Source organism: Felis catus, chromosome A2 (assembly GCF_018350175.1).
Source record: "Felis catus isolate Fca126 chromosome A2, F.catus_Fca126_mat1.0, whole genome shotgun sequence".
Classification (NCBI taxonomy): Eukaryota; Metazoa; Chordata; class Mammalia; order Carnivora; family Felidae; genus Felis; species Felis catus.
The window spans coordinates 140,049,322-140,065,702 of NC_058369.1; the positions used below are offsets into that span (position 1 = coordinate 140,049,322).

At 37.7% G+C, this 16,381-nt stretch overlaps 1 protein-coding gene across 23 annotated transcripts in view; it reads right to left on the minus strand.

Moving 5' to 3' along the window:
- CADPS2 (calcium dependent secretion activator 2) overlaps positions 1 to 16,381 on the minus strand; it is a 540,930-nt gene that overhangs the window by 296,238 nt on the left and 228,311 nt on the right. For all 23 annotated transcript variants that reach the window (XM_045052688.1, XM_045052669.1, XM_045052676.1 and 20 more), the window contains one exon: positions 13,433 to 13,554. In XM_045052688.1, the coding sequence (XP_044908623.1) occupies positions 13,433 to 13,554 (122 nt within the window). The remainder of the gene's footprint in view (positions 1 to 13,432; positions 13,555 to 16,381) is intronic.

Here is a 16,381-nt window from a genome sequence, read left to right on the forward strand (position 1 = left end):
GAGTATATACCCAAAGGAAATAAAATCATTTTTTTAAAAGTTTATTTCTTTTTTTGGGGGGGGGGGTGCGGGTAGAGACAGAATCCCAAGCAGGCTCTGCACGGTCAGTGTGGAGCCCTATGCAGGGCTCACACTCATGAACCAAGAGATCATGACTTGAGCCAAAATCAAGAGTCAGATGCCTAACCAACTGAGCCACCCAGGCACCCCCCAAATCACTTTAAGTTTATTTTGAGAGAGAGCGGGCATGCACAAGCAGAGGAGAGGCAGAAAGAGAGGATCTCAAGCAGGCTCCACACTGTCAGTTCAGAGCCCAACACGGGACTCAAACCCACCAATTGTGAGATCCTGACCTGAGCCAAAATCAAGAACTGGATGCTTAACAGACTGAGCCACCCAGGTGCCCCTAAAAATCACTATTTTGAAGAGAGATCTGCACGCCTATGTTCACTCCAGTGCTCTTCAGAGTAACCAAGATATGGAAACAACCTAAGTGCTCATCAATAGCTGAATGGCTGAAGAAAACACGGTATATGCATACAATGGGGTATCACGCAGCCTTAAAAAAGAGAGAAGTCCTGTCACTTGCAACAACATGTATGAACCTGGAGTATAGTTTGCTAACTGAAATAAGCCACACACAGAATAACAAATATTGCATGATCTCTTATACATAGAATCTAAAAAAAAAAAAAAAAAGGTCAAACTCATAGTAATAGCACAAGAATGGTGGTTATCAGAAACTGTAGGGTGGAAGAAATGGGGAGATATTAATCAAAGGGTACAATGTGTCATATATGAGTAAGTTCTCAAGAACTAATCACAATATGGTGACTACAGTTTATAATGCACCATATAGTCGATATCTGCTAAGAGTAACTAGATCTCAACTGATCTCATCACACATATAAAAGGTAACTATGGGATGTGAAATATGTTAATTAGTTTATGATAATCATTTCATAACACATACCAAAACATCATGTTGTACACCTTAAATAGTTATTTGTCAAAAATCAAGTCAAGAATTAAACCAGGAAATAAAATTCCTTCTGAATTTAATTTTTATTACAATTACTAAATAGTATTCATATGATCCAATATATGACAAGTGATTAATACAAAAAATATATTTTTTGATATATATCTCTTAATGAAATTGATAGTTTTTCCCCAATTAGTTGATGAATCTATCTAACCTATCTAAAGCAGTGGCCATTACTTAATTTAGATTGAGTTCAGTATCAATTTCAATTGATCCGTTTCCAGGTTATTGTTTTCCTATTGTAGGCACTAAAAATAATTAGATAGACTTTATTATGGCAATTTCCATCAATTTGCTTATTTTTTATTTAAATGTCACCAACTACAGTGATTGATAAGCAAAAACTATTTTTCAATCATTTAGCAGTTCAAAATAAACCCTTCATCTTTGTTGAAAACAAAGAAATACAAGCCTCGTAATCTACAGAAGGACTTATGACATCATTTGTCAAGCACTTTCTCAAAACTAATCATAAATTTCCCTTTCGAATGGTGACCTAGAGGTTTTTCCACTCTAGGACAAAAATGACGGTAAGACTCAAGTTGGTCGAGAGATGTGCCTTTCCTTTGTAAAAGTCAAAGAAGAGAGCCAAGTTCCAGAAAGAACTTGCATAAAGCAGGCTATTTTCTAGAAAGAAGAGCTTTAGGAGTGAGTACATGTGAACTAAGGAATCATATATTGATTCCATTAAAATCATACTTGTGCCTCCACATTCCTGAAGAAGTAGTCTTGTTTACCCAGAGGGTCCCCCATCTCAGGATAGCAAGGGTAGCAAGAGTCGGAAGTGTCCTTAATTCCAGTCACCAGTAAGTACAAGCAAAAGCGCTGCTCTTTAGAATATGTTTTCCAAGGAATTTCTAGAAAAATGGGAGCTTGGGATGGGAGAACAAGGGCTGGATATGCTGATCACAAGCAGGTAATAGCTCAGATGTCATACCGGGAAACCTACCGGGAGACTATTTTTCATATTCTGAAGGGTAAACATTCAGATTACTGAGCACTATTTGGCCATATTACTGCGGCTGGTGCTAAACAGAAACCAGGAGGTTTATGATATAGCCCCTGTCTTTCAAGTAGCTTCTACATCATGTGAGTCCTCTGCAAAGGAAATTAAATGTAAGCAGGAAGAAGCTATGTGGGGGATATTATTAAGCTCAGGGGGAAGAGAAAGATGGCAGCTACATGATGCATCATTCTAGGAAAGAATAATGCAATGTCACAAGTTGCTGGCAGCATGGGCGTCTCCAATGAACTACCCTAGAGAAAAGTTAGGTGTGGACGTAAGCCATGACAGAAGCCATTTGCTAGAAGAGAGGACTACAAGAGCACCACACACAAAAACGATGTGCCCTTTTCACCTTTTCCCCTCCTCCCAACCTCAATCCTACTCAAAAGTGGTAGAAAAAGTATATGGGCAGGCAAAACAAGAATAGTGAAAAGAACTACAGTATATTCCTCCCTCCTACAGCTTTCTGGAGGAGCTGGAAGAAAAGGAACAAGTTTTGAAATGGCATAAGTTTTGACTGAAACCTGAAAATTCTAATACCCGAACATGGTATTTAATACCTAACAACAACAAGAGCTATGCTTTCTGCCAAGATTTCTTCAAAGGATATGAAGGGAGATTCTAGTCTGTGTCTGAGAGTAATACTGGGATAAAAATTAAGTTGTTTGCTACTCACTCTCTGCCAAATTTAGCCCATCTGATACAGTGGTTACATAAATTGAATGGAATAATAATGAAAACAACTACAAAAGGTTGCTCTGAAAAAAAAAAAGTCACGGATTGTAAAGGGAAGTAATTTACAAGTTGTAAATCCATCACAGAGATGTTGATAATCATAATTATATAAACTTTCTCCCAAGCTCTCTCATGGCCATTTTCCACTTTAGCTCATAGGGCCTCTTGAGCCAGCATCTGGAACCTGAATCCATCATGTTTTCCCTTTAATGCAGATGTCACTAGTTACAAGGATTGCCAAATCAGCTTCCTTTACTTCCAAATAAATTCTCAATGAATGTAATTCCTGTATTTGGCCAATGTTGGTCTCTTTAGGCTTCATTTTGTTCTGTACCAGTCGCATCAGCTCAGAGAAATGTTACTTCTGGTGAATTTATTTATGTAAGCCGAAGCCAGCTCATGTTTTTCAAGATGGAAATGAGAAAAGATGAGACTCACGCCATTCTAGTGTTTACCTTTAGGTTCATTAAAAACAGGCACACTTTTTGACATCACGTATCAATTTAGTATATTTGATCTCTGCTCTGCAAGAGTAGCAGGCTAATGAATTATATTTCAAAACTCTGACATTCCTAAATTAAGATGTAAACTACTGTTTTTAAAAAGGCTGGTTAGCTTCTTTTAGTTTCTATGCAGTCTGTACTTAATCTCTCACACACTTGTCCCAACCCCTTGATACAGATAAGCCTTCCATTTGTGGCTCTACTATTCCTTCATAGTTTGACAGATTGTTACAATTCTGGTTCTGAATGTAGAGTTTCCAGAAATGGGTACTGGAGCCTATATTTCTCATCATTTTCATGAGGTAGAAGAAAGTTTTGTCCTCATATCCATAAATATATTTCTCTAATAATGCACCTCATTAGTTTTTTTTTTAATTGCTCCTTACCTTTATATTACTTTCAGAGGGTTGGGAGCAGAGACCAATTAACCTTCAAATACCTTTAATAAAAGATATAGAGGTACCTTTAAAAACACTATGGCATAAAAGAGATACAGAAAGTATGGCAAAAACAAAACCACCCCTCCTCCCCCCCCCACAAAACCGTGCTGCTTCCCTCTATCTTTTTTATTGTGGTAAAAACATGGAGCATGAGATCTGCCTTTTAAATGCTTACGTGTACAGTCCAGTATTGTTAACCGTAAGTCCAATATTAGTAGGTCTCATACAATTATTCATGTTGCATAACTGAAACTTTGTATGTCTTAAAGAACAACTCCCCATTTCCCCCTCCTCCCAGTTCCTGGTTTATTTTTTTAAAATATTTTTAAAGTTTATTTACTTCGAGGGGCATGGGGAGAGAATCACAAGCAGGCTCCATGCTGGCAGTGCAGAGCCCTATACGGGGCTTGATCTCACAAATTGACATCATGAGCCAAAATCAAGCTGGAAGCTTAACTGATGGAACCTCCCAGGCATTTCTGGTTTGTTTCTAACAACTAATTTCCTTGCTTTTATTTTTCTGGTACCAAGATTTATCTTCACCCTCCACGGAAAATTATCAGCTTTTGTGTCTTAGGCAAAGATGGTCATTATTTATAGGCACAGTGTTACTGAGAGACTGGTGAGGACAACACAACCGACCCCTTCCCCTTTCAGTCTGTCATTCTTACGCTCTCTTTCCTTTGGGGGGGGGGGCGGGTCATGAAGGGTATGGGCTAAAACTCAAACCACCAAATGTCTGGAAATGGTAAAAAGCTACACAAGGGTAGCAACAGTGTTTATGGACCTCTATTCATAGAGAACAAAACCTTTCCTGGCTGAGAGACTATGAAAACCCATAAACAGTTTCTTTCATAACTGAAATACAGTTCACATACATTCTCTTCCCTCCATTATAAAATAAAAACTTTAACTCACTACTACTCTTTGTAAATCAAACTTGTCTATAAACACACTTTTATGAGATCTCAGATTCTATTTCCTAAGTTATGCACCAACCTCACACACTGTTTCCGCCTAATTGCTGGCAGGAAATGTGAACTACAGGAATGAAATAGGCAATGACTAGAAATCTTGATTAAGTTTATTGGAAATATGGACTAAATAAGGCACTTTAATTAGTATCAGACAAAAGAATGAATTGATATCCAATACAGCAGAAACTGTTAAAGCAATAAAACATAGAAAACGTGTCTGAGGCATGATTCGCTATAATGATGGAGGAGATGAATCTCTTTCCTGTTGTGCAAGGTGAGTTCAAGACAGAAGTTACCACACTGCTGAAAAGCCGCAGTTGGCCAGCTTCAGAAGACACATCTTTAAGGTAATGTGCCCCTGGGATACATGATAAATATAAATCATTTAATTCAATTTATAAGTTAACTACGTGTTCATGAGGAAAGAGAAAAGCAGTATTTTAGCCAAATTTCCTTGCGGTCAGAGTAATAAAAAAGAGTACTGGAGGATTATTGTAATATTTTCTCACTTCTAAGCATTTTAATTCACTTGAATTGTCCACTTACGTGTTTCCTATTATCAGAATCTCGTTATGAATACATCATAAATTAAATGAGAAACACCTGGGGTGCCTGGGTGGCTCAGTCGGTTAAGCCTCAGACTTGGCTCAGGTCATGATCTTGCAGTTTGTGAGTTCGAGCCTCATGTTAGGTTCTGTGCTGACAGTTCAGAGCCTGGAGCCTGCTTTGGATTCTGTGTTTCCCTCTCTCTCTCTCTCTCTCTCTGCCCCTCCCCTGTTCACACGCACTCACACATGTGCTCTCTCTCAAAAATAAACATTAAAAAAGTTTTTTTTAATGAGAAACACCTCATGAAAACCTACTTGTGAAAAAAGTTGTTAAAATAACTTTACTGATATAAAAGTTAATTTGTTTGATTGACCAAATATTTGAGTATCAAATAAATTTTATAGAAATTATGCTACATGAAAAGGCCAGATATAAAAGACTCCATACTGCATGATTTCATTTATATGCAATGTCTAGAAAAAAGAAAATTATAGCGCTGGAGGTAGATGAGTGGCTTCCTGGAACTGGCATTTGGAAAACTAAATATGGGCATGAGGGACTTTTCGAAGTGATGGATTTTAAAACTGAACTGAGAGTGGCACCAGCTGGTAGTGGTACAAGCACATAAATTTACTAAAAATCATCTACATGACAATGGAATAATTTTATGCTATATGAAGTTTAGCTCAACAAAACTTTTTAAAAAGATTCTGTGAAAAGAAATAACGTGGTATTCAGATTCTTAGGGCATTTGCACTCCCTCAAGATTACATGGATTACTACTGTCATAGGGCTTATGTCCCCACCCCCTCTTCTCATGTTGAGGCACTAATCCTCAGTATGATGGTGTTTGGAGTTTGGGCCTCTGGGAGGGAACCGAGTTTGAATAAGGTCATGGAGGTGGATGATCGCTCTCTCCACTATGTGAGGGTACAGGCAGAACTCAGCCATTTGTAAACCAGGAAGAGAGCCCTCAGCAAGAACCCCGCCTTGCTGGTGCCCTGATCTCGGACTTCTAGTTCCAGAATTGTGAGAAATAAAGGTTTGCTGTTTAAACCACGGATTCTACAGTATTTTCATTCTAGCAGCCCAACTGGAGAAGTGTGGTGCTGCTGTAACAAACAAATACCTAAATATGTGGAAGCAGCTTTGGAACTGGATCAAGGCTGGAAGAATTCTGAGGTGCATGCTGGAAGAAGCCAGTATTGCAATGAAGGGACTCTAAAGGAAGTTCTGGTGAAGACTCAAAGCAATGAGAACTACAGAGGAAGCTTCTGTCTTCTTGGAGAATATATAACAAACAGAATGTTGGCAGAAAATACGGATGGTAAAAGCAATTTTGATGTGGTCTCAGTGGAAATGAGGAACAGGTTATTGGAAACCACAAGAAAGACGATCTTCATTACCAGAGGCAAAAACCTGGCCGAAGTGTGTTCATGTTCTAGTCTTTTGTGAAATGTAGAACCTTCCATGCAGTGAACCTGGAGGTTTACCTGGGGAAATGTCTAAGCCGAGCGCTGATGAGCAGCTTGGTTCCTCCTGACCGCTTGCAGTAAAAAGCAACAGTGATCAATGAATTTAAAGACAGAATTGTTCTGCAAAAAGGTACCAGATCATAAAGAGTTTAAAGATTCTCAACCTGTTCATAAATAAAAATTAAAAGCAGGTACAGAAGAGAACACTAAAGGTGTGGTAGACTAACCATTTGATAAGGAGGTAAGTATAGGTATGAACCCTGAACCTCGTCAACCATCCCAGCAGGAACACCACTGAACTAAAGGAGATGGAAAGAAATGAAGGAAGGCTGTTGAACTCCTCAGCCCCTACACAGATGGACCATGGATTCAGCTATGAACACATTCTAGTCTTCAAAGCAAGGGAGGAATGACTCCAGAAGTACTCAGAGATCATTAGGGCTGCCAATCCCAGCACAGGCCTTGAGTGCAACAAGCCTGTGGGGCAGGGCAGGTGGGGGGGGGGCACACAAAGGGCTATCCCCACCCTTGGTTTCAAAGAGTAAGCCCTCTTCCCAGCAGGACCTTGTGGATGGGGCCATCACCTTGGTTTCAATAGGCCAGATGGCAGGCACCAGAAGCTGCAGGGACAAAACATCCATCACACAGGCGTGAGCACTGCCTAAGTGGTTCTACAAGGCAAAGCATAGAAGGAAAGAAGAGTATTCTTGAGCCTTAAGGTCTAAAGGAATTTGTTTTGCTAGCTTTTAGATTTACTTGGGGCTTGTACTCACCCCTCTTTTCCTGATTTCCCCATTTTTGAACGGGAAGATAGATTCTGTGCCTCTCCCACCACTGTTCTTGGGAAGCATATGACTTACTTGAATGTTTCACAGGTTCACAGCTGGAGGAATTTTGTCTCAGAATGAATCATAATTTGGGTTTCACTCATATCTGATTTAGATGATATTTAGATGAGACTTTGGACTTTATACTTCCGGACTGATGCTGGAATTAGTTAAATCCTTTGGGGCTGTCAAGATAGAATTAATGTATTTTGCAGGTGAAGGTATGAATTTTGAGAGGCCGTAGGTAAAATGTGAACGATTGAATGTGCACACCCAAAGTTCATATGTTGAAGCTCTAATCCCTAATGTGACAGTGTCTTAAAGTGGGGCCCTTGGGAGATAACTGGATTTGGAGGAGGTCATGAGGAACCCCCATGATGGAAATGGTGCAGCTGTAAGAGGATAAAGAGATCAAAGAGCTCACTGTCTACTCTGTGATGATCTGGCAAGAAAGTGGCCTTCTGTTACCCAGAAAAGAGGGCCCTCACTAAGAACCATGACCATGCCAGCACCTTGAACTTACACTTCCAGCATCCAAAACTGTGACAAATAATGTCTGGTGCTTAAGCCACCCAGTATACGGCATTTCTGCTACAGTAGCCTGAACTAAGACACACAGATTAAATAAACTAAAATAGCTGACATGAAAGAGCTTCCAACCAGTGAGTGGTGACATACTGTTGTGTTTCCAATGGGTTGAGAGTGACTTCAATTCCCTCAGTCGCTGGTGGGTGGGGGGGGCAGGACAGCATCTGAGGCTTGTATCTTCTTGCAGCTAAGAAACTACTTCCACTATTTATCATGCAAATAACACATGTCCCTGGCTCAAGGCTCCTTGATGAATGAAAATGAAGAAAACATATGGACATTTACGGCATGCTGATAAAGCAGTGCACAGAAGGAAATTTATAGCTCTAAATGCCTAAATCAAGAAAGAAGACCTCAAAAACCTAACTTTCCACTTTAAGACACTATAAAAAGAGCCAACTAAACCTAAAAGAAAAAGGAGAAGGGAATAATGAGGATTATAATAGAAATTAATGCAAAAAAAAAAAAGTATCAGTAAAGCAAAAGGTGGGTTTTTAAACATCAGAAAACATAAATTTTTAGCTAGATGGAGTAATAAAAAGATAGGAGATTCCAATTACTAGAATCAGAAATGAAAGAGGGAATACTTTATGGAAATAAAAAAACATTATATAACATTATAAACATTATACTTTATGGAAAAATATAAATTAACTGTATGCCAGTAAATTAGATAACTTGAATGAAATGGCCAAATTACTGGAAAGATCCCAAATACCAAAAGTGACAAGGAACAGAGGATCTGAATGGATCTATAACAAATAAAAAGACTGAATTAGTAGAGAATTATCCATAAAGAACAGTCCAGCCCCAGACAGCTTCACTTGTAAATCCTACCAAACACTTAAAGAATACCAATTCTTCATGACTTTCCAAAAAAATTCAACAAAAATAAAAACAAAGAAATGAAACCAGAGACCACCTCCAAACTCATTTTATGAGGCCAATATAAAATCAGATAAACAATTCACAAAAAAGGATATTAGTAGACCACTTTTTCTTACATAGATGCAAAAATCCTTGACAAAACACCGGAGAAGTGAATCCAGTAACAAATAAAAAGAATTATACATCATGAGCAAGTGCAAATTATGCTAGGAATGCAAGGCTGGTTTGACACCTGAAAATTAAAGAATGTAATACACCATAACAACAGGATAAAAAGCAAAAATCCCTTATGATCATCTCAACAGATGCAGAGAAATTGTTTGACAAAACCCAACACCTTTTAACGATGAAAACACTTAACAAGCTATAAATAGAAAGGGACTTCCACAAATTGGTTAATAGGCATCTACAAAAACCCCAGAGCTAGCATTGTACTTGGTGAAAGATAGAGGCTTTCCTACTAAAATCAGGAAGAATGCAAGGAGTTATACTCCTGCCAATTCTATCCAACACTGCACTGAAGGAGAGAGGGTAATTAGGTAAATAAATAGCATCCAGATCAGGTAGAAATACAATTATCACTATTTGCAAATGACATGATTAAAAAAAATTTTTTTTAACGTTTATTTATTTTTGAGACAGAGAGAGACACAGCATGAACGGGGGAGGGTCAGAGAGAGAGGGAGACACAGGATCTAAAACAGGCTCCAGGCTCTGAGCCATCAGCACAGAGCCTGACACGGGGCTTGAACTCATGAACCGTAAGATCATGACCTGAGCGGAAGTCGGACGCTTAACCGACTGAGCCACCCAGGCACCCCATGACGATTTTATATAAAGAAAAATCTAATAAACCCAACAAAAAACCATTAGAATAAAGTACAGCAAGGGTGCAGCATAGAAGATCAACATCTAAAAAAAATCAATTGTCTTTATATACTTAAATAATCCAAAAACAATTTCCTTTATAATAGGGTCAAAAATAATAAATTAAACCAAAGAAGTGTAAAACTTAAAACTTTGGAAACTATAAACTATTGTTAAAAGAAACAAAAGATCTAAATAACTAGAAAGACATTCCATGTTCATGAACAGAAGACTCAACACTGTTAAGATTGCAATACTCTCCAAATGGACCAGATTCTACACAATCTGTCAGAATCTCAGCTAGAGATACCTGCAAAATCTTTGCAGAAAATGACAAATTCATCCTAAAGGTCATATGGAAATACAGAATACACAAAATAATCTCAAAAAAGAACATTACTGGATGCTTAAAACATCATACAAGGCAAAACAAAACAAAAACCCACTTCATACAAGGCTATGGCAATCAAAATAATGTGGTACTAGCATTAAGTACATCAATGAAATACAATTGAGATTCCAGGAATAAACCCATGTATCTATCTATGGTAAAGTGATTTTCTTTTAATTTTTTTTTCAACATTTATTTATTTTTGGGACAGAGAGAGACAGAGCATGAACGGGGGAGGGGCAGAGAGAGAGGGAGACACAGAATCGGAAACAGGCTCCAGGCTCTGAGCCATCAGCCCAGAGCCCGACGCGGGGCTCGAACTCACGGGCCGCGAGATCGTGACCTGGCTGAAGTCGGACGCTTAACCGACTGCGCCACCCAGGCGCCCCATCTACGGTAAAGTGATTTTCAAAAAGGTACCAAGAACACTTAATAAGAATAGTTTCTTCAGCTGAAGAATTGGACAACTGAATTGTCAAATGAAACAAGTTGAACCCTTATATCATATTGTGAACAAAACTCAACTGAAAATACATCAATGACCTAAATGTCAAAGGAAAACCTATGAATGTCTCAGGAGAAAACATGGGTATAAGTCTCTGACTTTGACTGGACACCAGATTCTTGGGTATGACACCAAAAGCACAAACAAGCATCAGCAACAAAATAAACTGAATGATAGCAAAAGACAATATCAAGGAAATAAAAATATAAATCCACATAATGGGAGAAAACATTTGCAATCATATATATAAGGATTTAACATTTAGAATATACCAGTAGCTCTTACAACTGAAAAGATAAACAGCCCAGTTAAAAAAAGGAGCAAAAGACTTGAATAGACTTTCCTCTAAAGAAAATCAACAAACAGCTAATCAACAAATGAAAATATGCTCACAACTCATTAGGAGGGAAGGGTAAATGAAAGCAACATGAGATACCACTTTACCCCCACTAGAAGGACTGTGTGTGTATGTGACAAATGATAAATACTGGTGAGAATGTGAAGCAACTGAAACACATATACATTGCTGGTGGGAAAATAAAATGGTGCAATCACTGTGGGAAGCAGTTTAGTGGACCCTCAAAAATCTAAACACACAATTACTCTATAATCCAGCAATTCCACTCCTATGAATATACCTAAAACATTTGAAAACAGGAACTCAAACAGATATTTGTACAACTTTAGTTATAGCATTATTCATAGTTGCCAAAAGGTGGAAACAACCCTAGCGTCAAAAATCTAGATGAAACAAAATGTGTTTACTTTAGACTATTATTTAGCCATAAAAAGGAATGAAGTTCTGACACACGCTGCAAGATGAAAGAACCTTGAAAACATTATGTTAAGGGAAAGAAGCCAGTCACAAAAGAGCACAAAAGAGCATATAAATGATCCTATTTATATAAAATGCCTGGAATTGGCAAATCTAGAGAGAAAGAAAGTCACTTAGTTGCTCAGGACGGGGTAATCTAAGTTTGTTAGGAAAAGGGTATAGGGTTTCTTTTTGATGTGATGAGTATGTTCTAAAATTGCTGATGGTTGCATAATTCTGTGAATATACTAACATATACTAATATAGCTGTCCTTGAAAACAGAAAACAAACTTCTCCCTTGACTCCATATGCCTGGCCAAAACTGGCCCCAATCAACTTCCTTCTATCTCCACAGCCTTCTTTTAGGTTTAGAAAATCTCTTAAAAGAGTTGTTTACCCTCATTATTTTCACCTCATTGTCACAACTCAATGTAACTCAACTCTACTTGCCTGCAAGAGTAAATACTACGACCTTAAATATTTGCTGTGACTAAGTCATAAAAATAAGTGCAAGCAACTGAACTAGTAAGTTCTGACAATCTACCAGGTACTAGAAGATCAAATAGGACAAGAGATCTTCCCCTTTCTCAAGGGAAAACAAGACCAAGTGAACAGATGAAAAACACACTGGTCTAAAAATTAAAATGAGCCAGAAGATATCTGCTCCATATTGGGTTATCTAAAAGATCTTCCCAGCAAGTGAAGTTTGTGTTAAGATTCTTAGTATCAAGGATCCAGCCATACAAAGGTAAGAAAGCAGGCAGGCAGAGGGAAAAAGCAAGTGCAATGGTAACAGGCTGAGATGTTGAAGGAACTGCATTAAGTCCAGTAATTGCCCAGGGAAACCGAGGGTCAAGGTGAGGTCCCAGAGGTAATGAGGGGCGGGCTAGGGGCAGACCTGTATGGCTTTTTGTAAGGCAGGGTGAGAAGCTGCAACTTGCTTCTTCCTCCATCTCATAATACTCTGTGCACATCTGTCCTGTTACATGTCAACTTGTGTCTCTACCTTAAACTGTGCCTGCCCTACAGAGAACGAAAGGTTTTATTTACCACTATCTAACCAGTGCCTAGCCAGGATCTGAACTGATGTCTCTTGTATGATTAGTCCCATCATCATGCTGTGATAAGACAAAAATCCTAAATCCCGAGGAAGGAAAAAAAAATTCTTTTCTATAGGCAGTGTACAAATGAAAGCCAGGCAATTTTCACTCAAATTCCTCAGACTAGCCTGGTTATTTCTACCAGAGACTGTGATGTTTCCCAAGTTTCAGTCAGTTAAAAAGAACATCTTCCAAACTTAATTAAACTCATTTCCACATTCTGAAACATAAAGCTGCCAGCAGAAAACAGCTTTAGCTTCTCTGATTACTGTATGGTTGTCATTAACTGCTTCTCTACCTAAAGCCTATTCCCTAAGTATTCTAAGACATTGTGCCAAATTGTAGCTACCTCAACATAAGTGTTATAATATATGGAAATGGAAAAGCTATTAAGTTACAATTCTAGAAACTGAAATAGGATCAAGCACTACCTTCTAAATAACATATAATGCATGTTTTCCTTTTAAATGACTTACCAACATTTAATTGCCTAATAATTAGCTTCTCATTTGCATGTTAGATTTTCTGTTCGTACTACACAGGGATTCTGCTACAGTTCTATTTATGGCATCCTTATCTAGAAAGGCATACAATAATTCTAGCACAGTTCAGACAAGCCTGGCCAAATAACAGTTTCAGAGTATAAAACCACACAATGCTGCAAATAAACAAACCGGGTTTCTTTGGAAGGGGAGAATTTTTTTTTTTTTAAGTGCCTTACTGTGGCCTTGAGGCTTCAGCCTGGTCTGTCTGCAGTTTTTCTCCTCCTTCCACTTCCATTGTACAATAAACAATTCGATTGGGAGCAACAGACTTCAAACCTTGAACTTCCATGATGACAATCTAAAGATAAAAAAAATTTAAATGATACATCAAGTTGGCAGCCTTTAGCAATATACAGAGATAGCAGCATTGACTACAATTAGAATGACCAATTGAATAAATTATCTGGTAACACCAATGGTATCTTTTCTTCCTTAGAATCCACCTGTATTCATGAAAGGTAAAGTAAATAACATTCTGAAGAATGTTCAATATTTCTGAATGTTCAATACTCTGAAGAATGTTCAAGATTTCTTCAATATTGGAGTTGAAGAATATTGAAGAAATTGAATAAATTTTGAAGAAATTGAAGAAATATTGGATATTGAAGAAATCTCTCCTGCCAGCTATTACAGTAAGGTTAAAATCTCTAAATATAAGCCCTACTGAATTAATAAGTGAGGTATACACTCAGATCCTTAAAAAACGATGGCAAGTCTGCATCAGGTAAAGCAGAATGACCAATGAAATCTCAGTGAATGTGCTAAAACATGTACAGGTTGAGTTCCACATAAAGTGGAATACGCTTTATGAGTGGTACACATCATCATAATACCAATTCACTGTTATGTATGTATTATGAAATATGGAAAATTTAACTTGCCAATGAATATCCTTCTACCAACTTCACAAGGGAAAAAAAGGACTTCTTCACCCACTAAAAGTATGTGCTAATTTAAGGCAGTTTACTGGAAAAGGGTAGAAGGTGATATTATTTTATGCATCTATAAGTCCTGGAAAAAAGGGAAACAATTTTTTTTCAAGTGAGCCTTTTATACTCATATAAAAGGCTACTGGTTTTAAAACACTGTAACCTAATGTTTTCACTGGGTATACACATAAAATATGATTATTGAATATTACATGCTATAGCTTTTTCAACCAAAACTTGCAACCCAAAAGTTTCCTCAGTTCTCAAATTGCATAAAATATATTCAATGGCATTTTCATAATATACATTCATGTCTTTACTGATCTCGTGTTGTATTTGTACAAACAAGATCAACAGCATTCATGCCAAGTAGCTACCAAAATATCCACTAAAAAATCATATATTGATCACTTAATGCATTATTAAATCATTACCCCTTTCATGAATTGTGATATGAATCTGGAGGCAAAAGGTCTCAAAGAAGCCATCTTAAAAAAACTATTTTTCCTTTCACTCTCCAGCACAACAGAAGGATTATGTTCATAAATACAAATGCCAAATTTGTTTTTCACAAAAAGATAGGAAACTAATCACTGAAAAAGGTCAAACTCTGAACCATTTTCCTCCTCAATCAAGACTTTTGTCATTTTATTGCAATGAAATGCATACCAAGTCACGAATAAAAATAAGGACTTAACTGAAAACAGACTAAGACCTGATAGATAACAGAATTATCTTTCACAGCTTCCCTAATACATTCAAGGAAGTTGAAGTAAAGCACTTCATCTTATTGATGGAAAGTAAGCAAAAGAAGGTATATATTCTTAATAAATCAGCTTCATTGTTAATCATTTTGAAACTCGTTAGAACTAAGCAGAAACTAAAACAAATGAGATCTGTAACCCTATCGATCAAAAGCCAACTCCACATGGACTTACTACCATGACCCTAATGACTTCTTTTTTTGGTCATTTGTAAACTTTTTTCTTTTTTTTTTTTTTTAAGTTTATTTGAGAGGGAGCTCGAGCAGGAGACAGCAGAGACAGAGGGAAAGAGAGAATTCCAAGCAGGCTCCTCACTGTCAGAATAGAGCCTGATGGAGGGGCTCATACTAACTGTGAGATCATGATCTGAGCTAAAACAAACGACTGAGCCACCCAGGTGCCCTGACCCCAATGACTTCTAAATAAAATTTTTGGAAGATCACTTAAAATATAGGAAGCAACAGAATCATGTACACATGATAAATCTAGAAATGTTTTAGTTCCTATTTGGGAATAGGTTTATTTGCACTGCATCTCTTTCTACAGTGTGTTTAATAGTCAAAGTTCAAAAAAGAAGAAAGGAAGCATATGCTTAACACTATTTCTGTCACCTCTACTACAAGCTACTGTAAACAGGACCTCCTGAAGCATACAACTCAGGAAACTGTTTTCTGCTCTGCAAAACAATACTCCCATCTGTGCCGGGAAGGTTTTATTCTGCAGAATCGCCACTCTCAAAAGAAGGAACTTCTGTTTGGAATCCATACATATACACAAAACAACACAATTCTGCAGATCTGGTTTCCAAAAGGAGAAAAAAAAATACAGCTAGTCTCAATCATTAATGATAAAGACAGCCCAGAATCCCATGAACCATCAACTAACCTAATTTTAGGTAATGGTTTCTACCAATTCCCTGCAAGATTTGACAATGCAACTACAGAAAATAAAACTAGTCTAAATTTCATCTTCTCTTCCCCAATCTCTCTGTGACTGATATGATAAAGATAAAATATACAGAGTTATTCTAGAAGCAAAAAGAAGGGAGGCACGTACAAAATATAAAGCTTGGTAACATGCTTTTGAATTGTCCAGAGTTCTGTGGCATCAGGGTGTGGGCAGGTTTGAGAAAACAAAGCTGAGCAGTATATGGGGACCACATATACCAGAGAAAGAAGTCACAGGGTCTGCAAGCCTAAAACCAGTGAAAACCAACGGTTCTCATGCCAGCGAAAACCATTCCTCTTCTCTTACGACATGCAGACTCAACTTCATAGATGAACATCTGTTGTCCTCCCCTGATTTGAATATTTAATTTTAAAATCCCATTGTATGGCTTACAGTTTTGTGGCTTAGCTGGTCTCTTGCTTTACTATTCTCTCTGAACCGAAGGCTTCATGAATGGAGAGACCTGAAAGTAATCATGTGTGGC